Source organism: Pipistrellus kuhlii, unplaced genomic scaffold (genome assembly GCF_014108245.1).
Source record: "Pipistrellus kuhlii isolate mPipKuh1 unplaced genomic scaffold, mPipKuh1.p scaffold_m20_p_9, whole genome shotgun sequence".
Taxonomy (NCBI): domain Eukaryota; kingdom Metazoa; phylum Chordata; class Mammalia; order Chiroptera; family Vespertilionidae; genus Pipistrellus; species Pipistrellus kuhlii.
Genome location: NW_023425595.1, coordinates 24,944,522 through 24,966,698, shown reverse-complemented (window position 1 = coordinate 24,966,698; position 22,177 = coordinate 24,944,522). Strand labels below are relative to the sequence as shown.

The 22,177-nt window shown below is 46.9% G+C and overlaps 1 protein-coding gene across 17 annotated transcripts in view; it reads left to right on the top strand.

Moving 5' to 3' along the window:
• ARNTL (aryl hydrocarbon receptor nuclear translocator like) overlaps positions 1–22,048 on the top strand; it is a 104,353-nt gene extending 82,305 nt beyond the window's left edge. For 9 of the 17 annotated variants that reach the window (XM_036428341.2, XM_036428339.2, XM_036428337.2 and 6 more), the window contains 11 exons: positions 17–109; positions 1,145–1,262; positions 3,818–3,967; positions 5,939–6,185; positions 7,274–7,380; positions 8,638–8,788; positions 9,588–9,676; positions 11,035–11,143; positions 14,770–14,863; positions 20,618–20,720; positions 21,381–22,048. In XM_036428341.2, coding sequence (XP_036284234.1) covers positions 17–109; positions 1,145–1,262; positions 3,818–3,967; positions 5,939–6,185; positions 7,274–7,380; positions 8,638–8,788; positions 9,588–9,676; positions 11,035–11,143; positions 14,770–14,863; positions 20,618–20,720; positions 21,381–21,541 — 1,422 coding nt within the window. In that variant the 3' untranslated portion in view covers positions 21,542–22,048. Of the gene's footprint in view, positions 1–16; positions 110–1,144; positions 1,263–3,817; positions 3,968–5,938; positions 6,186–7,273; positions 7,381–8,637; positions 8,789–9,587; positions 9,677–11,034; positions 11,144–14,769; positions 14,864–19,391; positions 20,148–20,355; positions 20,383–20,521; positions 20,555–20,617; positions 20,721–21,380 lie in introns of those variants that run through there. The other 8 variants (XM_036428338.2, XM_036428336.2, XR_006740855.1 and 5 more) reach the window with 7 other exon arrangements.
• The last annotated feature ends 129 nt before the right edge of the window (positions 22,049–22,177 follow it).

Sequence of the window (22,177 nt, the reverse complement as noted above, 5' to 3'; positions counted from 1 at the left end):
CATTTCTCCTGATTAGGCAGCAGATGGATTTTTGTTTGTCGTAGGATGTGACCGAGGGAAGATTCTCTTTGTCTCAGAGTCTGTCTTCAAGATCCTCAACTACAGCCAGGTATTGCTCATGCCCCTGTTGGCGGTGGGCAGCCGCCCAGCAGCCAGAAAGGTCTCCCCACTTGCAGAGTAATTATAGCACACAAGTTACATGTGAAATGCTTATAATTGTCCTCCCACCAATCCTTCCAGAAAATTCTTTACTTGTTACCAGAGAAATTAAACTTAGAAAAATCTTTTAACATATGTATGATCCATGTTTCACCATTTGAAAGGTTTGACTCTGATCTCAGCAGCAGCTTTCTAACTTTCTTATTGCTGCAAAAGAAATAGCCCACAGCTGCGGGGCAGAGGTGGAGGATGAGGGCCCAGGGAGAGGAGAGGGTTGGACAGATCATACAATACCAGAGAACAGGAAAACGGAACCCACCCACTCTGCGCTTTCAGTGGCGTACCACTTAATAGCTCTGCTGAACCTCAGTTTCCTCTAAAACCTGGTTGTAACGATCCAGACCCTTTGTGAATGTTTGTAGGATCGAGTAATAACATTTTTGGAAGCTTCTAGAGCTCAGCTATTTACCTATTGTGTCCATAGAGGTTTTATTCACTCATTCATTCGTTCTGTCACTTGTGGAATGCTGGTGTTTGAATGAACACTGGATTAGGCAGAATCAGAGTCAAAATAACACTTGTATGAATTAGAATTAAAGTAAATTTCATGCTTTGCAAATATTTTACTCATTTCAGTCTTACATGAAAGTTATCTCTGCTAGCAGAAGAGGCTATGGAAGCATTTGGTGTGACCCAGCTTGCTTAGGAACAGAGAGGCTTAAAAAAGCAAGAGGCTACAGTCCTCAGAAATAAAAAATAATGCACAGATTCTTGCCTTCAAGGAGCGTGAACTGTTTATGGAATTGGGCCCTTTTTCCCTGTGTTATTGGCACCAGTCTCCCAATGCCCATATCTAGACAAAGTGCACTTGTGTGCAAGTTCTCATATGAAATGGTTGAAATTGTCATGCTTAAAATACAAAATAAAGAAAGGGAAAGCACTTAGGTAATTTCTACTTGTCATTTTTGATATTTCATCTGCACAGAATGATCTGATTGGCCAGAGTTTGTTTGACTACCTGCATCCTAAAGACATTGCCAAAGTGAAGGAGCAGCTCTCCTCCTCTGACACCGCCCCCCGGGAGCGCCTCATCGATGCGAAAAGTGAGTAGAGAAGGCTGCTGCTTCCTCAGCGCCCGCAGAACGCACTCAGTTCAGAGTATGGGTCCCTTCTCTTCCCTCCTATCTTTGGCAAAGGGAATTATGTACATTCTTTTGTATTTGTTTTTTGTTTTTGTTTTTGTTTTTACATAAAGAAGAAAACCTGAATGTCCAAATTCATTAAGAGGAAAAACAACTACTTTGATTTTATTCTTTCTGATTTTTAGTCTTTTTTTTAAATATATTTTTATTTATTTCAGAGAGGAAGGAGGAGAGAGAGAGAAACATCAATGATGAGAGAGAATCATTGGACAGCTGCCTCCTGTATCCCCCGCACTGGGGTTGAGCCTGCAACCCGGGCATGTGCCCTGACTGGGAATTGAACTGTGACCTCCTGTTTCAACCACTGAGCACACCGGGCCAAACTGATTTTCAGTCTTTTTTTTTTTTTTTTTTTAAGAATCCAGAAATTCCCCCTAGGAATTCAGAATCAGTTATATGCCCCTAAGTTTAAAGGTCTCACATCAAGTTGGTTCGTTTCTCCCCCCAAATAATCATTTCTGAGCAGCCTCACAAAAGGAAGACCACTTGGAATGAAATAGAGCTAGGTTTCTTTACTAAGAGTTCCTCCTTAGATTGGCTTCCTTCCTGGCTTCCTTCCTGCCGCAGTGGAACCACTGTGCACACTCCCCTCCTGTTCCTGCCCTCCCTGGGCCTCCTGAGTGAGGGTCTGTAGTTCTCTTCTCCTTAGACTCGGGGGAGTCTGGCTTTGAGTCAGATTGTCAGGCTCACCTCCTGGTCCCACCATTGACCAGCTGTGTGGCCTTGAGCAAGTTACTTAACCTCCCTGTGCCTCAGCCTCCTTATCTGCAGAACAGTACCTATGTCTGAGTTACTGTGAGGATTAAGCATGTTAATGTACAAAAAGCGTATGGGACAGTTCCCGGCCCGTCTTGGCACAGTGCAGTCATGGCCTAACCAGTTTCCGGCTTCCAAGCCCCTCATTTTAATTCCTGGAGGGAAATGCCACCAGAGGAATCGCCCTTAAACTATCCTTTTCCTTAAGGCACTCCTCTTCTTCCTGAAAGTGCAGTGCAGTTCCCGAAACTTGTTGTCCTTTATAGTCTGGCCCTTGCAACGTTTTAGTGACCTGACGAGAAAGAGATGAATGGTGTTTGGCCCCTACCTTTGAGTGTCTTACCAGATAGTCCTGGAGACAAGGAGTCAGCCAGCTCCCAGCATAATAGGTGCAGCCTCAGAAGTGGTGCCAGGCAGAGAGCGCGGGTGATTAATTCTCATGTGGGCACCGGGACAGGCATCTCCGCGTAGGTGACAACTGCGGTGGGTTTAAAAAGATGAATTAATGTTTGCCGGGTGACAAAGAGAGGAAGAGAGCCGAGGAAATGATTTGTGGGTGGGTGCAGAGGTGCGGCACCCGCCATGTGGCTGCTTGAGGCTGCTGGAAAAAAACACGCATGGGCGGGAGAGAGCTGGTATACAAAGGCCCCTCCATGGTGAGGACACGGGGAGGGGCTCTGAGGCAGTGGGACAAACCTCTCCATGTGGGGACACCTGGAGGGGCTCTGACCAGATGGGACCGGCTTGGATTGGCATTCTGGGAAGTTCAGTGTGGGAGGGAGGTTGCAGAAGGTGAGACCAGGAAGAGCCCAGGGCAACAGCACTTGCCCTGACCCCGTGGTGGTCAGTGGGCACGAGTTGCCCCAACAGGATCTGCAGCAGCAGCTTCTGCAGTGACAAGTAGCCAATGTTTTTGTCAAGGTCATAGTCACATTCCCCCCCCCCCCCCCCACCGCCAAAACTCCAATTCAGTTGGTTTAACACAGCACAGTCCAATGGAAACATAAATGCAGACCACAAATATGAGCCACATTTGCGATCAAAAATAGTAAAAATAAATGTAAAACTAGTTGTAATACTAGATTTTATTTAACCGAATAAATCCAAAATGAGATCTTTTACCTTTTTTAGTTCTAAGTTTTTGAAATCCTGTGTGGAGTCGCACAGCACACCCCGCCAGCATGCTGCGCTTCAGGTGTGCAGCAGCTGCAGGAGCTGGTGGCTGCAGAACTGGACAGCACAGACCTAAATGGGGTCCAGGGACCCGGACTGAGAGGTTAAGAGTGTTCTGCTTCATCCACTTCAGCATCTAAGTCTTCCCCATCCTTCAAGTTCTTCCTCTCTGGAAAGCACAGGTTGGCACTAATCATACCTCACCCTGTGTTTTCATGATGAACTTTCATTTCCCCTTCTCAGCCATGAGCTCCTGGCAGACAGGAACCCCGTGCTGTTTCTTTATAGCCCTCAGAGCACCCTGTCCATTTCTCCAGGGGCTGCATTCCACGTGACCTTGAAATCTTGCTAGACCACACACCTCCCCGTATGGCATCTTCTAAGGCCTAACCTGAGGAGAAATGTTATTCTCATGGCACCGCTAGAAGCAGGGAGGCAGGAAAGAAAAGGCTTTCTTCAAGGTCACATTCCCCTCCTGACAGACAACACTACTCTCAGTTTATCACGTTTTGTGTATTGATTTGCAGCTGGACTCCCAGTTAAAACAGATATAACCCCTGGGCCATCTCGGTTATGTTCTGGAGCACGGCGTTCTTTCTTCTGTAGGATGAAGTGTAACAGGCCTTCAGTAAAGGTTGAAGACAAGGAGTTCCCCTCCACCTGCTCAAAGAAAAAAGGTAACCATTTCTCAGTTCTGTCGCCTCCTGTCCCAGGTGATGCTCGCTTCTACACGGGAGTGCTCAGCAGGTTGTTGGCTCAGCGTCTCCCCACTGGCCAGAGCGGCAGGTCCCGGGACTGCAGCCAGGACCCCACTGCCCGCTGTCTACCACGTGGGAGACGGATGGGGTGACAGAGCTGGAAGCTCTGATGGGCTGTCAGGGCCACAAAGCGTGGGAAGGCTTCCTCAGCTTACATTCTGCTTGTTGTCATTGCTTGTTGTCACTGGATGGGAAAGATACTCCCACCCACAGCTTCTAACTGCCTCTTGAGGAACCCGCCCATCCATCAGAACTGACTGTTCTTGCTGAATTCATCAGTGACCTTCATGCTAAATGCAAAGGTCATTTTTCATTTTTCTGCCATCTTACAGCGTTCTCTTCCTCAGATTCCATGAAACCCCATTCTCATCTCCCCACCCTCGGCCACTCCAGCCTCTCCTCCTAGTTCCTGTTGCGGGAATCCTCGTCTGTCTGAGGCCCTGAGGCCACCTTCTCTTTTCTGGATCTGCTCCGTCCACAAGTGAACCCTTAGCTTGCAATGTCATTTATATGTGAATAACCTCCCAAGTTTATATTCTAGCCCAGACTTCTCTTTTGAACCTCAGATCCATAAATTAACTGCTTATTAAATCCACCTGCTTAGATATCTCAAAGGCACCTCTAATATGATAGATGTGAAAGTAACCACCTGAGCTTCTCCTTGATATTAATAGCAGCAAAAAAACTATTGTAATAATAAAGCAAAAAGTTGCACATACTAGAAGCCCAAGAGGTACCCTCGAGCCCCATTTCAGCTCCACCCCAGTCACAAAGCCCTGCCACAGTGAATTCCTTCTGCAGAAGGTATCCGAAATGTTTATCCACGTTCACCGCTTTCCCAGGTCCGGGCTGCGTTCGGCTCTCCCCCGTCTTTGTAAAGTAGGCCCACACACCTTCCAGAAAGGCCTTTTTAAAATGTAAGTCTTATCAGTTCCCTACTTCAAACTCTTGGCTGTTCCCATTGCTCTTGAAGAAACGTTAAATCCTTAACAGGATTTGGTTTCTACAGTTCCCAGTCACTAGCACAGACCTGATGCTTGGTACACACATCCAAGGATTTTATGGTTGAAACCCATAAAAGTGCTCCACTTCTTATGTCCCCAAGTGAAATCTCTTCTCTCTCCAGCATGTAACTCTCTTCTCTGAGTCAGTGGGCTGTTCCAGCAGCCACTTAACCTAAAAAAACTCTGAGTTATCTTCATTTGCTTTCTTTCAGGCCAAATACTTGGATAATCATACCAAATCCTAGGAATTCTCAGCAGTTTCTCCCACGTCCTCCCGGCCACCTCCTCAGGGCACTGCCCAGCACAGCCCTCAACTCTCGCCATGATTCTCCTATTTTTGTTTCCTCTTCCAGCAGTCACTCTGCTTCTAGAGCCTCCAAACCCTGATTTGATTTTGCTGTTTCTCCACTTAAATCCCATTGGGAGCTCTTCATTTCCTAACAGAAAAGACCAGCACGATTGTTAGCAAAGAATCCAAGGCCCCACCTGCCTTTCCAGCTGCACCCCCAGCCCCTCTCTTTCACTAAGCCAGGCAGAGCTCCGTGATGTTTTTGTACTGGATATCCTCTGTGCCATTGTCCGTCCTCAGCCTTTGCACATCCTCGACCCTGAGCCAGTGCCCATCCTTCTTTATCTGCATCCACATTGTGTTTCTTTCCCCAGGTAGACACATATCTCTCCTTTGGTTTAACCACTCGACTAAACACACATGACACGGGGTGATAGTTCATCTTCGGCCTTCCTTTCTCACTGGATGCTCACCTTTTGAGAGGAAGGCCTTGCTTCCCATGTTTTGACTCCCTGCCGACATCCCAGCCCACCACAGGCGGCCCATGCCTCCGTCCCCCGAAGCCAACTGCCACTAACCGTGGACTTTACTTTCTAGCAGATCGAAAAAGCTTCTGCACAATCCACAGCACCGGCTATTTGAAAAGCTGGCCGCCCACAAAGATGGGGCTGGATGAAGACAACGAGCCAGACAACGAGGGGTGTAATCTCAGCTGCCTTGTCGCGATAGGACGGTTGCATTCTCACATGGTTCCACAGCCGGTGAACGGGGAAATCAGGGTGAAGTCTATGGAATATGTCTCTCGGCATGCCATCGACGGGAAGTTTGTTTTTGTAGACCAGAGGTGAGCGTCTGCATGTTACTCTGGAATGAGGATGGGTGAGTTCAAACCCGAGTAAAGCAGAGACAACTGGGCAAGGAGCTGGCTTTCCTAAGAATAAAGCGAGAGGAAATGATGGGGATCGCTGCTAAAAACTGAGGTCCATAAGATTGTCATCATAAACGCAGAGATTGCCTCTCATTCTTGGCCTGTGGAGACAGTTAAGTAGGTGGTTTGATGCCTGTGGCCAGAGAACCCCTAGGCACAGCACACGTGGGATGTTCCTGGACAGCTCTGTGATGGGAATTCGGGAACGAGGACTTAGAAGATAGTATCCAGTCCTGAGGCTACTGGTAATCTCGTGCGACTACTCAGGTTTTAATTTAATCAAATTAAACTCCTCAGGCTCACTAGCCACATTTCAAGTACTCAGTAGCCACGTGAGGCTGGTGGCTCAGATATGGAATGTTCCCATCATCACTGAAGGTCCCAGTGGACGGCACTGATTGTCCATCTCGTCGTTTCTGGAGGAGCACTGAGGCCCAGCCTGGAGCCTGGCTTCCTCCGGGACTCGCACTAGTTGGTGGTAGACCTGAGCTGCTGGCCCAGCAGTCTCAGATTTCCCACTGCCCTCTGCTGCCGGTTACGAATATTCACAGCTAGTCGTATTCAGGCTCCTGCAAGTCACTCAGTGTGGGGAAAGAAGACATTTTCCAAGGTCCTGATAGCTCCTGCTGCTGGCCCTTCTGGTGTTTGGTTTTCCTGATAAAAAGCAGGCAGTGAAATGGAGAAGGTTTGCACAGGGCTGTAGATTTCTACTACATTTTTATCTAACATAGCTACCATTTTTCAAACCTCCTAAAGCTTGATTACTTGTTATAACAACCCCTTTGAAAGGCTTTTTTCTCTCTGTTTTTATAACTTTAGTGTAATTCAGTTACATGAAATACATATACATATATATGATGAGGACAAGGTCAAAGCTGGGAGATTTTCAGAGGGCTTACTCTGTCATGTCTACATACATGTGTCATGTATGCACACATATATGTACATATAAAATCTCCACAAAGTAATCTCCTGGATTTTTTTTTTTTAACGTTCCCTTCCAGGGCAACAGCTATTTTGGCATATTTACCACAAGAACTTCTAGGCACATCATGTTATGAATATTTTCACCAAGATGACATAGGCCATCTCGCAGAATGTCACAGGCAAGGTAAGCTGGCTGCACAGAGGACATTAGGTTTGCACGCCCCGCTTCTGCACTGGCCCACAGGGTCTTCTAGGAAATCTGCCGCAGTGCCTCGGAGTCAGCCAGCCCAGGAGTCTCGAGGCCGATAGTCTGTGAGGAGCGGGGCTGGTGGGAGCCCTGTTCATCCCCTACAGAACCCAGCCCTGCCTGCCCAGCAGTTTCTGGACAGAGGTCCGGCTGATTCCCAGAGGGCATCCCTCATTCACAGGATCCCTCCAGACCCGGAAAGATTTAGTGTGGCCCAGCAGTTCTAATTCTCTCGTTCAAAAACCCTGCGCTGCTGTCTGTCTTTTCCTCTTCATTAATGGCACGGCCACATACACAGTCTCCTCAGAAAGAAACCCATACTGACCTTTCCTTTACTTTATTGTCCACCAGATCGGTTCATTCACTTCAGACATGCATGTCCTCAGAGGACCCTTTTGCCACCTCCATGTCCTGGTTCGGGTCCTTGTGCCCACCTTTTATTTGCGAAAGCCTGCTGACAGGCCTCCCTTCTGCTCCCAGTCCATCTTCCGTCCATAATTAACCCATTTCTGCTTGGTAGACCAAGCCTGATAATGTCCCATTCCTGCTTAAAACCCGCCTTTACACTCAAGGCCAAATGCATTCAAGGCCCTTTACCTCCTGGCCCCAACCTACCTCCTTAGCTTCATCTCCCATCCATGCCAACCATCTCACTGTCCCCTGCTGCTCCCTGGGCCTGTCACAACTGGGAACTGCTGCATTCTTCCCTTTGTCAAACTCCTGTTCACCCCTCAAGACCCCAGTCTCCTCCTCTGCATAGCTGCCTCATTGCTCTGCTTCAGGCAGGTGTCATAGTCTCTCCTATCTCCAGGCCTGGCACATGAAAGGTGCTTGTTACATGTTTGTTAGATAAAAGAATAGGTTTGAAAAGGTGAGTGACTTCTCTGGATGAAGATGCCCTAAAAGTGCTGTCCTGCCTCGGTCTTTGAGATGGGAAGAACACAGTCCCTTTGCACCACGCCTTCTCATTAGCTGGTGTCCACGTCACTGCTGATTGCGGCCGGTCTGCAGTGCAGCCAGGCGTTTGCTGAGCCGTCATCTCATACACTGGAAACAGGGACAGGTTTACAACTGCATCGAAAGGCTCTGAGTCGGCCCCTTAGAAATAACCTCGGCTTATCGCGTTAGGATTTGGTTAGTTTCATACACTGACCTGGGGAAACAACAATGTTCACGGTTTCTTTGCATTTGCAGTTTTACAGACGAGAGAAAAGATCACAACCAACTGCTATAAGTTTAAAATCAAAGATGGTTCTTTCATCACACTGCGGAGTCGATGGTTCAGTTTCATGAACCCTTGGACCAAGGAAGTAGAATACATTGTCTCAACCAACACTGTTGTTTTGTAAGTGTTTCTCCTACATCAGGAGTTTCTTCGTTCAAAAGGAAATGCCCTGGGCTCCTTACCAGAGAAAGGGGTGCAGGCACAGCCCGTATCACATCCTTTGGGGCCAGCTGCTCATACCCCATAAAGCCTCAGGATTGCAGAAGCCAAGAGGGTTGTTAGCAAGGGACAAACTGAGTGCTCAGACTGTGCAAGGCCCAGGCCCATGGCACTGCTCCAGGAACCCATACCCCCTCCTTCCAGATAAAGCAGCCAGCCTCTGAATTCCGCAGGCCCTGCACCCCGAGCTCCCCTGATCTCTGAGGGAAGGGTTGGCAATCCATGGGAGGCTCCCGTGAACATCAGCTCAGACTGGCCTTGGCTGAGAGGACGGCTCCCTGTGCCCACCAGGCTGGTGGCTTGAGCATTACAGCTGGAATGCCACCTGCTAGATAAGCAGGGACAGAAAAGGCCTTCTCTCTGGCTGCACTGCTCTCCACATCTCCCTCCCTGTGGTGTCCGAACCCCCACCTGTGATTTGGGCAGAGCGTGGGGCCAGGGCAGGCGCAGTGCAGGCTCGCAGGGAGCAGGCCCACAGCTGCTCCCTCTGAACAGAAGGGCCCCAGGCAGTGAGGCCACAGGCCAGGATGCCGTCCATCGGGTTATCGCTCAGCAAGGAGACCTCTGGGCCACTCAGACAGACACTTCATTTCCTGGCCTGTCCGGTTCCAGAGTGGACACCGGGCACCTTGGCCAAGGTGAAAGGTGCACGGTCTGAGCAGGCCTGACTCACGTTTCCTTCTTGCTGGGATGTTCACAGGGCCAGCGTCCTGGAAGGCAGGGATCCAGGCTTCCCGCAGCTCACGGTGTCCCCCCACAGCATGGACGGCATGCTGCCCCCTGGAGAAGGTAACTATCGCCAGGGCATCGGGCTCGCCCCTGAGAAGCTGCTTATGAACAAAAGGCCTTTGGTATCTGGGGCCCCCAGTCACCTGTTCTGTGGGACAAGGGAGGCCTCGTCCTCTCACTTGCTCTCTTGAGCCTGGAATACCAAAAACTTGATTTTGTCTTTTCGGGAGCTGCTGGGTCCGGGAAGCTCTTAAATAGCAGAGTCCAGCTCCTTTCATGCTTTTCCTCCCTCGTGCTGCCCGCTGGCTGTGATGTGACTGGCGTGCTCTATCATGACTGTCACAGGCCCCTGTGGTGGTGATGGGGGGTGGGGGGTATGTGCCCCGGGGCTCCCTCCCAGGACTTGGCCTTGCCCCCTGCTCTCTGCACTTGCCACATCCTTTGTGGGCACTTGCACATGCTCTGCAGGATTCCCTCTGCTTGCACATCTTCCAGCCCTCCCTCCATGGGTGATCTGATCCAGGCCCTGCTGAGCTCCAGGTCTGTCTCTCCATTGCCTCCTGGGAAGGACCCCCGAGTCCAAAGGCACCAGAAAGTTGGCACATCCCAACCAATTCTCCGCATAGCCCCTCTAGTTGCTTAAGTCAGAAACCTGTCTCCTAGCTCTCCCCTTCTATCTGAACATGGAACTCAAACCTCTCATCACCGCTGTCCCTCCTTCACCCTCTCACCTAACCCGTCTCTCTCTCCCTGCACCCATCCTCCACTGCAGTTCATGCTCCGTGCAGCTGACTTATCACCAAATCTAAGTCATTGCCTTTCTGTGTAGGGCCCTTTGGGGCTCCTGATCCTTCTGTGCATCCATCCAAATCTGTTAGTGTGGCATCCAAGGCCTTTCATGACCTGATTGGTAACCCGCCTCTCCCGTTTCCTCATCACTGCTTCATCCTCATTCACGATGAGTTTCTTGGAGTGGTCTCCCAGGTGTTGTCCTCCTGCATCTACTGGTTGTTGTGCCCGGAATGCTTCTCCCTCCCTGCCTCTCTGCCAAGCTACTGTATGCTCCCTCTCTCAAGACTTGGCTCAGGGTTGAAGTCTCTCAGGAAGCTTCCCCTGGCCAGGATGAGTTGGGTGGCTCATGCTTACCCATCAAATTCTTCCCACTTTGCCACGGGCAGGGAGCTGCCTTATCTGTGCAGCGGTGCGTTCAGTGAGGCATGCGGAGCCAGAAGGGGAGTTGGGTTCTTCAGCACGTGGCCTCTGAGCCTTTTCCTGCCAAGCTATGGTTCTAACAGCCCTAGGCACAGCCCTCAGGTTGAACTTCAAGCACATCTTGGGATGAACTGATAGTAATTGAATGTACAGGAGTGTGTGTTCTTCGGTTGCCCCTTTCTCACGCTCAGATTCCTTTGTTGTAGGTGGCCTGAAGAGGACCCACCCCACTGTCCCAGGGATTCCAGGGGGAACCAGGGCCGGGGCAGGAAAAATAGGTCGAATGATTGCTGAGGAAATCATGGAAATCCACAGGCAAGTAACGTCTTCTAGTTGTTCCCTTAAACTAGTGGTTCTCAACCCAGAGCATTCTTCCTCCCTTTCCCTCATATCCAGGGACATTTTGTAGTCTCTAGAGATGTAGTTGGTTGTCACAAATGGGTGGGAGGTTGCTACTAAACACCCCTGGATTGAGGCCAGGGTGCTGCTTCCTGAACATCCTACATAACTGGATGTACATAGTTGTAACCTACAGTACACAGAAGTGCCTCTCCCCCACCCCGCCCCCAACAAAAAGCAAGAGGCAGGTGATCGATGTCTCTCTCTCATTGATGTTTCTAATTCTCTATCCCTCTCTCTTCCTCTCTGTAAAAAATCAATAAAATATATTTTTTTAAAAAAATCTAGTTCAAACTGACAGTAGTGCTGAGACTGAGAAATCTGCCTTAAATAAAGAGACTAAACCCAAAACAGCCCAGAGATAAAGGGAACTCTAGTGACCTGGTGGGTGACTCAGGGTGCTTCCCGGTGAGGACGGTGAACACTGGCATCCCAGGACTGCAAGCGAGCCGAAATCTGGCCTTTCAAAGCATTAGCTTCTCCGATCACAAAACTGCCTGGGGTGTAGCGGAGACCAGGCCCTTCAGCTCCTGATGGAAACTTCCCTGGGCAGGACTTCTTTACAGGAGAGAAAGGGACATATGCCTGGACGTGCATCTTGGGCCTCTACTTTAGCAGTTTTCCACCTTTTTCTTCCCATGGCACACACAAACTAGTGACTAAAATTCTGCAGCACACCACAGAAATATATATATATATATTTTTTGCCAATCTAACCCCTCAAAAAAAATGGTATAATTTTAAATCATTCACACTGGACAGCCATTGTTGTGTTGTCATTTTTTTATTTGAAAACCAAAGTGCTCTGACTAGTCAGGTATAGCATGTCTTAAAAATTCTTGGGGCACCCCGGGTGAGAATCGCTGCTGAACTGGTACTTGGTGGTGCTTAGGAGATTCACTTAGCTTCTTGGTCTGTATTGACTTAGGCCGTGGAAGGGAGGGATATCTATCTCCGGGGATTGCTGTGGGATCGTGAGAGAACTTAGGACAGTTCTTGGCACAGAAACTGACAGAGAGTGCTCAAAATTGTTACGTAAGTCTAAGACTCTAAGAGCAGTCATTGAGAGGGAAGTACCGTATTTTTCGGACCATAAGACGCACTTTTTTCCCCCCAGAAGTGGGGGGGGGGGGGGGGGAAGTCCCTGCGTCTTATGGTCCAAATATAGCCTACACATATACTTTAAAAAAAAGTTTTTTTACTTGCCCGGCTCTGTGTGGTCTCTGTGTGCTTGCCTGGCTCTAAAATGGTTCTAAATGCTGCTGTTTACTTTACAGGGTTGATTACATGTGTTTATGACTGTGATGTTGGGTTTTAATGCACATAAAATATTTTAGGACACTATTTGTTTCAGAATCTTTTTTTCTTCATTTCCCTTCTCTAAAAACTGGTGCATCTTATGGTCCGGAGCGTCTTATGGTCCGAAAAATACGGTAGTTATTACAAGTCCATCTGAAGTTGGGAAAAGGAGAGGTGGAAACCAGGTCCTTGGGAATACAAATATTAATGGGACACAATCATAGGAAAAGGAAAAACGACTGCTAATTCTTGCTGTCACTGGATTTGCAGGCGAATGGGGCTGGCCTTGTGTTCCAGTTGACTGTAATGGGACTCTAATGGGGCTCTGACGGGTAGCTGTTCTGTTCCAATCCAACAGGAATGAAGGATGACACTTCAGAAGGGAGATATGGGGTCAGGTACAGTGATGACCAGGATACCATCAGCCACTGCCTACCCTGTGTTCGGCTGAGACCACCCAAGACCTCAGTGATCTCACAGTCTTTGAGAAGCCTGTTTTCTTTATAATAGAGAAAAGGGAGAGCACATGGGCTGAGGCAGGCAGGATTTAGTTCATGGTATCTAGATTTTGAACTTGGTCAAAGGTTGGTTCTGTGATGAAGGTGGGCATTGCTTCTAGAAAAGACGGGCACACACTGGGTGGGCACGTGAGTGGCATATTCAGGGTCAGGAACCAGGCCACATAACTGGGCAGTCTTTGTAAGGAGCCACAGAGCTCTGATGGGAAATTTCTAATATCACTAAAAAATGCTGCTGAGTAGTTTACACTGGGAAGTAACACCCCATTCATTATGGGATGCTGAACAGGTGTTGGTAAGCACTGTGGAAGTCCGTTGAAACGGGAGGAGAGGAAGGTGAGCATGCCAGGAACGAGGCCCATCCTACAGCGGTGATGCTCTCCAAACGAGAAATGAATAATTTAAGGACTAGATACTGAAGATGAAACAAACAATGAAAAGGCAATTCCAAGATGGGGAATCTGGGAAAAATAGTGGTTTCACAGGGAGAGGTAAGAAGAGGTGGAGACCGTCAGCACTTTGCAGTAAGCAATTAGGAGGCCTCTGTGTGCCCTAAAGGTGCATATAGATGTATCCTTTGAGAAGCTTATGATCCAGGAGAGAGAGAGAACTTGTTCATTCACAGATCTACAGAACTAGGCGGTGCAGGCCAAGAGCCAAAAGGCTGCTGGGAAGTGGAGATGGGTCCCTGGGGACCCAAAAGCCACATTCATCTATGAGAAGCCAGGAGCCTGGTGGCCGCACAGCTGCCACCAGCCTCTGCCTCAACTCCAGCTTCAGCGCCAGGCCGAGGCCACTTTCCTGGGTCCTGCAGCTGCCAAGTGTATGTGGATTTATGGTTCTAAGTCTTCCCCTCTGTGCACCTGTGCTGAGAAGGGCCTGGGAGGGCCATCATTTCTCTGTTGCCTTAGAAGGTGACCAATGCTACTTACTGCAGAGCTACTTTCTAGGAGTGACCGAGTACTCTGGCACCCTCCATGTCCCAAGAGTACTCATTGGCTGAACAGTGTTTGCAGGGAAGAAGATAAATCATTGCTATGGGTTTAGTATCAAAGATAATGAACTTCTTAAGTTCCCTCCAACTCTTGATCTGGATTTTCTAAGGAAATAAAACTGGCCACTTACCTGAAATTCTACCCTGAATTCCAAACCATAATCCAAGGGCTTTGTTAGCGAGATGTTTGACTCCAAGGTCTGCATCCTAGATTAGGTGTCCATGAGATAAATCCAGTTTATCACCTGGTTTTTTTTTGTTTTTTTTTTGTTTTTTTAATGTTTTTATTGATTTCAGAAAGGGAGAGAGAGACATTAATGATGAGAATCATTGATTGGCTGCCTCCTGCACACCACCTATTGGGGATCGAGCCCACAACCCAGGCATATACCCTGACCGAGAATTGAATCATGACCTCCTGGTTCAGAGGATGATGGTCAACCACTGAGCCACACCAGCCAAGCTTGCCTATTTTTTATATAAAGTTTTTTGTGGAACACAGCTACATCCGTTCACTTACGAATTATCTATGGCTGATTGAAGCTACAATGGCAGTGTTGAGTAATTGTGACCTGGAGAGCCTAAAGTAGTTACTCTCTGGCTCTTTACAGAAGTTTGCCAATTCATCCTTGTCTTACACACACACACACACACACACACACACACACACACACACACACGTCTCTAACAAAGGGAAAGGCAATGTACCTGACTCCTCTTTTCTCTGACAGGATAAGAGGGTCCTCACCTTCCAGCTGTGGCTCCAGCCCACTGAACATCACCAGTACACCTCCCCCTGATGCCTCTTCCCCAGGAGGCAAGAAGGTAAGGCCCTTCTTAATCTAGAGAGCTTCTTGCCCAGGTTCTGAAGTGTTGGGGTGAGAATATATCATTACAATTGTGGTTGCTGAAACATTTTTCCTCCTTGAGTAAATGCACAGTTGTGAGGCTAGGTACAAAGCATACTGGTAGAGCTAGAGTGGCTTGCTGGCATCCTTAGAGGATTGATTACATGTGAGTGGGGAAAGCTGAGAGCTTCTTCTAAGGAGGGGGAGCTATCAGCCCATTGCAATTCAAGAGCTTCCACGAGGGAAGGATTAGTGAGTACCACATAGAAAACTATCCCGTTCCCTGCCAGGAGTTCTCAAGGGCGAAAACACCATCAGTGTCTAGTGCAGGGACTGGAAACAGTGATGCACCAGCAGGGTTTCGGAAGGCAAGCCAGGCCTTTGCAGTTGCAGGGCGTGGGGATCTGCTGCCTGGTTTCCTATGGCGCGGCAGCACAGGTGCACGCAGCTTATCAGTCGCCAGCCCTCACAGAGCTAGCTAGAGGGACACATGAATAGGCTTAGAAACGACTCCTCTGTTTCATCTTTATCAGAGAAGTTCCAAGTCTAGGTCCATGTTCATTATAAATCATAAATCCATTTATGATGCCTGATGTTAATAATGTTAGGCTGCAGCATCTTCAGTCTTCCCCCATCTTCCAGAACACATACACAGAGAGAGTACTAGCAATTTACATAGATGGGACTAATAAAGCACAAACTGTAGCAAGAGCAGGACATGGGTCTTTAAAACTGGGCTCCTCCAAGGCTCAGGTAGGAGCTGTGGTGCTGCCGGGGGATGGGGCAGGGCCACTGGTGAGAGGAGGGAAGGTCAGAACTCCTGTCTTCTGCCAGGGCAGCTTCACTTCTATTGTATATGAATCTTCTGGACCTTGCCGAGCCCTAAAAGGATCTTGCCACTCGCCACCCCTCACCCCCCCCCCCCCCAAAAAAAAGGCCACAGATGACATGTACCAGGGCAAGTTTACTTCTATTATACATAAACTAGAGGCCTGGTGCATGAAATTCGTGCACTCAGGGGCAGGGTGGGGGAGGGCCCTCAGCCCGGCCTATACCCTCTCACAGTCTGGGAGCCTGTGATTAATCGCCCCAAAGAGGTAAGCCCCACCCACCGGGCCAGGGCTCCTCAATGGATCACCCCCATAAAAGGAGGCCCCACCCACCTGCCACAGTGCTGCCAAGGGGTAGCCTGGGCCTCCCTCTTTGGGGCGATCATGAAGCCCCGACTGATTGACCACCCTGTGGCCTGGGCCTCCCTCTGCAAGATCTTGGGGTGATGGCCAGGCCCCTGACCAATTGCATTGCACCCACCTTGGCTGGCCTGGCACCAGTGGGTGTCATAGTAAGGTCATCCGGATGGTCGTTCTGCTGTTCGGTCAATTTGCATATTATGCTTTTATTATTATAGAAGTTTGTGTATGAAATAAGGCTTTGCCCCCCCACCCCTTACCAACAAAAAAAAAAAAAAATTCAGTCAGTGAGTGAGTGGGTAAGTGCATGGCCAAAGATAGACCTGGGTTTGAAGCCTATGCTAGCTCTGAGATCCTGCACTATTTTTAACACGTTAAGTCACCAGTGACTGACACCATATTTGTGTCTGGAAGATGAAACAGGCTGGGCACTTAACATGGTAAGCCCTAATTTTCTTTTTGATGAGGCTAATATAGGTTGGGACAGCCAGCAGCTTAGTGCAGGAACTCCTATTGTGAAATAACGAGAGGCCTGAGGCACGAACTTCATGCAAGTGCAGGCCTTCCCTCCCCCGGCTGCCCGCACCAGCTTTCCTCTAGCACCCTGGACCCGGGCTTCCCTCTCAGCCCTGGCTTCGTCTGGAAGGATGTCGGGTCTAATTAGCATATTACACTTTATTATTATAGATATGTGACTGTGCCTGGCCTTTGCTAACAACGTTGAAATAGCATTGATGAGATGAAGTCTGGGCTGCAGGCTGCACTCCTGGGTCCTTCCTCCATATGGGATCCCCTCTCTCCTTAGGCCTGTTCCCCTCCTCTACTTCTCAGTGGAACTTTTAGGCACTTGACTTCCTGGTACCATCAGGAATCCCACTATTTCAATCCAGTATAATGCTTAAGTACATTCTTTCATATTATCCTCACAACTTCATAGGTAACAAAACCTAGGCACCCCAGAGTGAAAGATACAGCCCAGCATTTAAAAAGTCTGATTCCAAACTATCTTGGAGTATCTTGACTTCTCATTCCTTTTTACACCAGTATCTGCCGGAGATGAAAGAGCATGTTCAGCACCACAAAGCTCCAAGTATTTTTAAAGCATTTCTTAAAAAAAAAAAAAAAAAAAAGTCCCTTTTCTTTGATCTTATAAAAGCGGGTATGAGAAGAAATTCTGAATGTATTGAGTCCTCAGCAGCAGAACTCATACAAGTAGACTAAACAAGGTAGAGTTAAAAGTGACAGCAGCAGTAACCAGTACACAGAGCCAGGATGCCTCCAGCCTTTCTCAGTCACTTTCACATTTGGCAGGTCCAAATGTGAGCCGTTCAGCTCCTTGCCAGCTGTTTCAGTGGGTTCAGCTGAAGGGGAGGCTAAGCGAGCCTCATAGTTTCCAGGGAGTCCGGGCTCCAGAGGCAATAGGTCCACACAAAGCAGCCAGTCCTTCCCTGTCATCTGTGATGTGAAAACTTCACTTGTTTGTAGATCCTTTCAGGGCTCTACAAGGTCCGAACTCTTTTCATAATAAGGCCAGATTCTCACTGTGTTGATATGTGAACCAATAGTACAAAAGCAGTGTTGGGTAAAACTGCTGGTGCCTTTGCAAAAATGAGGGCAGGGACACCAAACTGCACTAGCGGTAGTCGTATTTCCTCACTGCCATATACTCAAATGGAGAAAGCAATAAACATTTTAAAGACAGTTTCATTTAAGAATGTCCTTAATGAAGCAGTAAACATAACGTACAAAACCCTGGAATACCCAAACCGGTTTGGCTCAGTGGATAGAGTGTTGACCTGTGGACTGAAGAGTCTTAGGTTTGATTCTGTCAAGGCCATGTAACTGGGTTGCACGCACATCCCCAGTAGGAGGTGTGCAGGAGGCAGCTGATCGATGTCTCTCATCTATGTTTCTAACTCTCTCTCTCTCCCCCTTCCTCTCTGAAAAAAAGCAGTAACACATTGAAAAGCCCCTTTGACCCTGTGAGTTCTGAGCTGCACAAACGGCTTTCTTCACAGAACACTTATTTTTCCTATTGTAAACTATGGCCATTCAAACCTAGGTATATGCATACATTTCCTTGAAAATGAATGAAGTGAACCTGTGACTTCAAGGAAAACAACTGACAGTATTTACTGCCAATGATAAAATTACAGCTTTCAAGCAAAAATTAGAATTTTCAGAAAACGCATCTACTACTTTGAGCTCAACAGCTTTCTAAAACTTAAAAAACATTTCTGCCCAGCCGGTGTGGCTCAATGGTTGAGCGTCGACCTATGAACCAAGAGATCACAGTTAATTCCCAGTCAGGGCACATGCAGAGTCGCACACAGGCTTGGTCCCAGTAGGGAGCCTGTAGGAGGCAGCTGATCAATGAATCTTTCATTATTGATGTTTCTCTCTCTCTAAAACTCAGTAAGAACCTGTTTAAAAGATATTTCTGATGATTTAGGTATTTATTTTGTTAATCCCTCCGCCCCTACCCCCACCTGGAACATTTTTCCATTGATTTTTAGAGTGGTTGGGAGGGGAAGAGACACAGAAACATTGACTGACTGCCTCCACACATGCCCTGGGGTCGAGTTTGCAACATAGTTATGTGCTGCCTTTGACTGGAATTGAACCCGAGACCCTTTAGTCTGAGGGCCAACGCTCTATCCACTGAGCCAAATCAGCTAGGGCAGATTTAGATATTAACGATTAAGATATTCTGATGTTGTTCAATGAAATGTGTCAACATTTGAAAGATTTGCATAACTCAGTGAAACAGTATTTTCCAAATGACAAATAAGCCAAGATTATTTTTGATTTTGAGAATAAATTTATTAAACTGGGGGCAGTGAAACAAGGAGAGACTTGGGACAGAAGAAGCAACAGGAGGGACTGCTGTCAGCTCACTGGAAAGTCAGAGAAAGGGGAACATTGGAGACAGGTTCAGGGGTTAAGCCTGGGAAGATGCCAATGCCCATTACTTCCCTGGTTGCAGTCTCATGGGGTCCCTTAGAATTTAGGAGATACCCGCGCGGGGGGGGGGGGGGGGGCGCGGATGGAAAAGGTGCAGGCATATTCGAGGGAGAGTGTGTCAATGCAAGGTGTTTTACCATCATGCAGAGGTAAAAAGATCCATCCTAAGATGGATATACCAATGGGTTTTAACAGGAGTATAAAAACTTCATTGATGTGGTTTCAGATTCCACATTGCAACTAAACTTTTGAGAAACTTCTACTTATTGAGTTTTGATGTAATCTCAAAGATTAATTCCACAGTTATTTGAAAACTTAAAATATACCTTCCTTTTCCAACTATATAAGCAGGAGGCCAGATTTCCTTCATATATTATAACCAGACAACACATCTAAACAGACTAAATGAAGAAGCAAATATGAGAACCCTGTCAAATTCTACAAGGCAGACACTGGATTTTTAAAAAATATAATCAATGACACTTGCACTAATTTTGTTATTTTGGAAAAAAAATTTCATTAAAATTGTATTCATATTAACATGTAATAGGTTATTTTAAGAATTTATTTTTAACTTTAAATATGCTAAGCATCGATAAATATAACCCACATAAACAAAAGTTCTTTGAAGTCCTCATTTTTTAAATTGTGTAAAGGGGTCTCTAGACCAAACATTTGAACTGCAGAGATAAATTGTAATGCCACCTACTGGCAAGGCCTGAAATCACCACCTCTGCTGAAATTCAAGAAGCTACCAGTTTCTCTCACCTACATCCAAATACTTCTCCCAGGTGCTTTCCTATGAGACTCAACTCAGTGGGGAAGGAAGGCAGATAAAATGAGAATTCTGCTACTGAGGAGTAATAATGCTTTTCAGGACCTTAAGAACTTAAACCACTGGTTACTGGAAGCGTTCCTGAAGTTAACTGGTGCAGAGAGATTTACTACTAGCACTTTTTCATTTGTGATTCCTCAGAGCTGTGCCTCTTCCCAGTTTCTTAAGTCTCTCATTTCTTGTTCAGCAATATCTGTTGCTGTGATAAGTCTTACTCCCTTAGAGGGGAACTGCCCAGCTGGGCTTTCTGAGGTTTAGTCCTTGGCCCTAGAGTAGGGGTGTCGAACTCAATCAGAGAAGGGGCCAAAATCTAAAATCCAGCCTAAATCGCGGGCCGAATGGTTTACTGAACAGTCATAAACTGTCATTGTGATGGAAACGCAGCGGAGTGCAGTGATGACAGCGCGGTGCGGGCCACATTGCAAGGCCTGGCGGGATGGATTTGGCCCGCGGGCCTTGTGTTTGACACATGTGCCCTAGAGAAACATGTGAGCAGCATGATCCAAGGTAACTGAACGCTGATTTTATTCAGCCTTCAAATTGCCTGCGTAGGCTGAATCTAATGAAGAGAAAAGAACAGTTTTGGGGAGTGTTTTGTTCTCTTACTGTGACCATTCTTAACAGTTTGTCTGAAATCATCCAATAGGAAACTGAAGCCACTTGAAGCTATTTTTCAGCATGATTCTTGGTAAGCATATACTGACCGAAACTATTGATGTGAAAACTTCACTTTTGTTTGTAGATTTTAAATGGAGGGACTCCAGACATTCCTTCCAGTGGCCTATTGCCAGGGCAGGCTCAGGAGCACCCAGGTTATCCATATTCTGATAGTTCTTCTATTCTTGGTAAGTGGCATTTTATTCATTTCCATGACAGTACATTTATAACACATCTGACATGTCCATTTTAATACAATGTAAATATACCAAACAAGCTTGTTCTAGATAAACTGGATAAGAACAAAGTTTAAAATTTGTGTAAACTTTATTTCAAAGTTGAGTTCTGATGGAGTATGCAAGTTTGTCCCTGAACTTGGGAGATACAGCAGCTTAGACACAGACTTTCTCCACCAAGTCAGGGCATAACCTCTTCAGAGGTTTAGCGGTGAAGCCTAGAAAGGTGACAGTATGTTTCAGAGGGTAGTAAGGTCATTTAGCAATGAAAGGTCCGCTTATCCCATCCATCTTTTCTGTAATTCTTTCTAGATCTCCTTTTCCTAATCTACCTTCCTATTTCTTTCCTTTTGTAATTCCATCCCTATAATTGGTTATATCAAAGTTAAATTGAGGTCAACTCAGATGCTTTTAATCTTTACTATCGAAATACTGTTTCTAAAAAGTTTCCCTCTAAAAACTCTAAGTTAAAAAAGTATATGTATATGGCAATGTAGCACCAAAAGGAGCTGCTCTCATCCTACTGTTAAGATAAATGTGTGCTTAGGAATTGCTTACTAAGGTAAACACACTTTGGAATCACCACTAACCAGTCTTTCTCTCCTTCCACAGGGGAGAACCCTCATATAGGCATAGACATGATAGACAACGATCAAGGCTCAAGTAGTCCCAGTAACGACGAAGCAGCAATGGCTGTCATAATGAGCCTCTTGGAAGCAGATGCTGGGCTGGGCGGCCCTGTTGACTTTAGCGACTTGCCATGGCCGCTGTAAACACTACGTGTTGCTTGAGCAACAGCTACAGTATCAAAGTGCATTACTGGTGGAGCTTTACAGTCTGTAAAGCTTACTGGGTAAGGAGAGAACAGCTTTTATGTACCGTCTTCATAAAAGCCATCTCAGAGCCATTGATACAAGTCAATCTTACTATGTGTAACTTCAGACACAGTGGAACTAAGCCTGCTCCAGTATTTCCTCATCATTGATTGGGCTAGCTGTGGATAGCTTGCATTAATTGTATATTTTGGATTCTGTTTGTGTTGAATTTTTTAATCATTGTGCACAGAAGCATCATTGGTAGCTTTTATATGCAAATGGTCATTTCAGATGTATGGTGTTTTTACACTACAAAGAAGTCCCCCATGTGGATATTTCTTATACTAATTGTATCATAAAGCTGTTTATTCTTCCTTGTAAGAATCCTTTACTATAAATATGGGTTAAAGTATAATGTATTAGACAGTTAAATATTTTTAATAAATGTTTCCCTTGTTCTATAAATACTGTTCACATTTCAAATAATTAGAAAAACATGCTACAGGGCTGGTTTATCAGTTTTCTCCTGTGGGTTTTAAGAATGACCCATGCCAATTCTGGAACTGGCATCATTCCTATCTTAAAAAGCTTAGC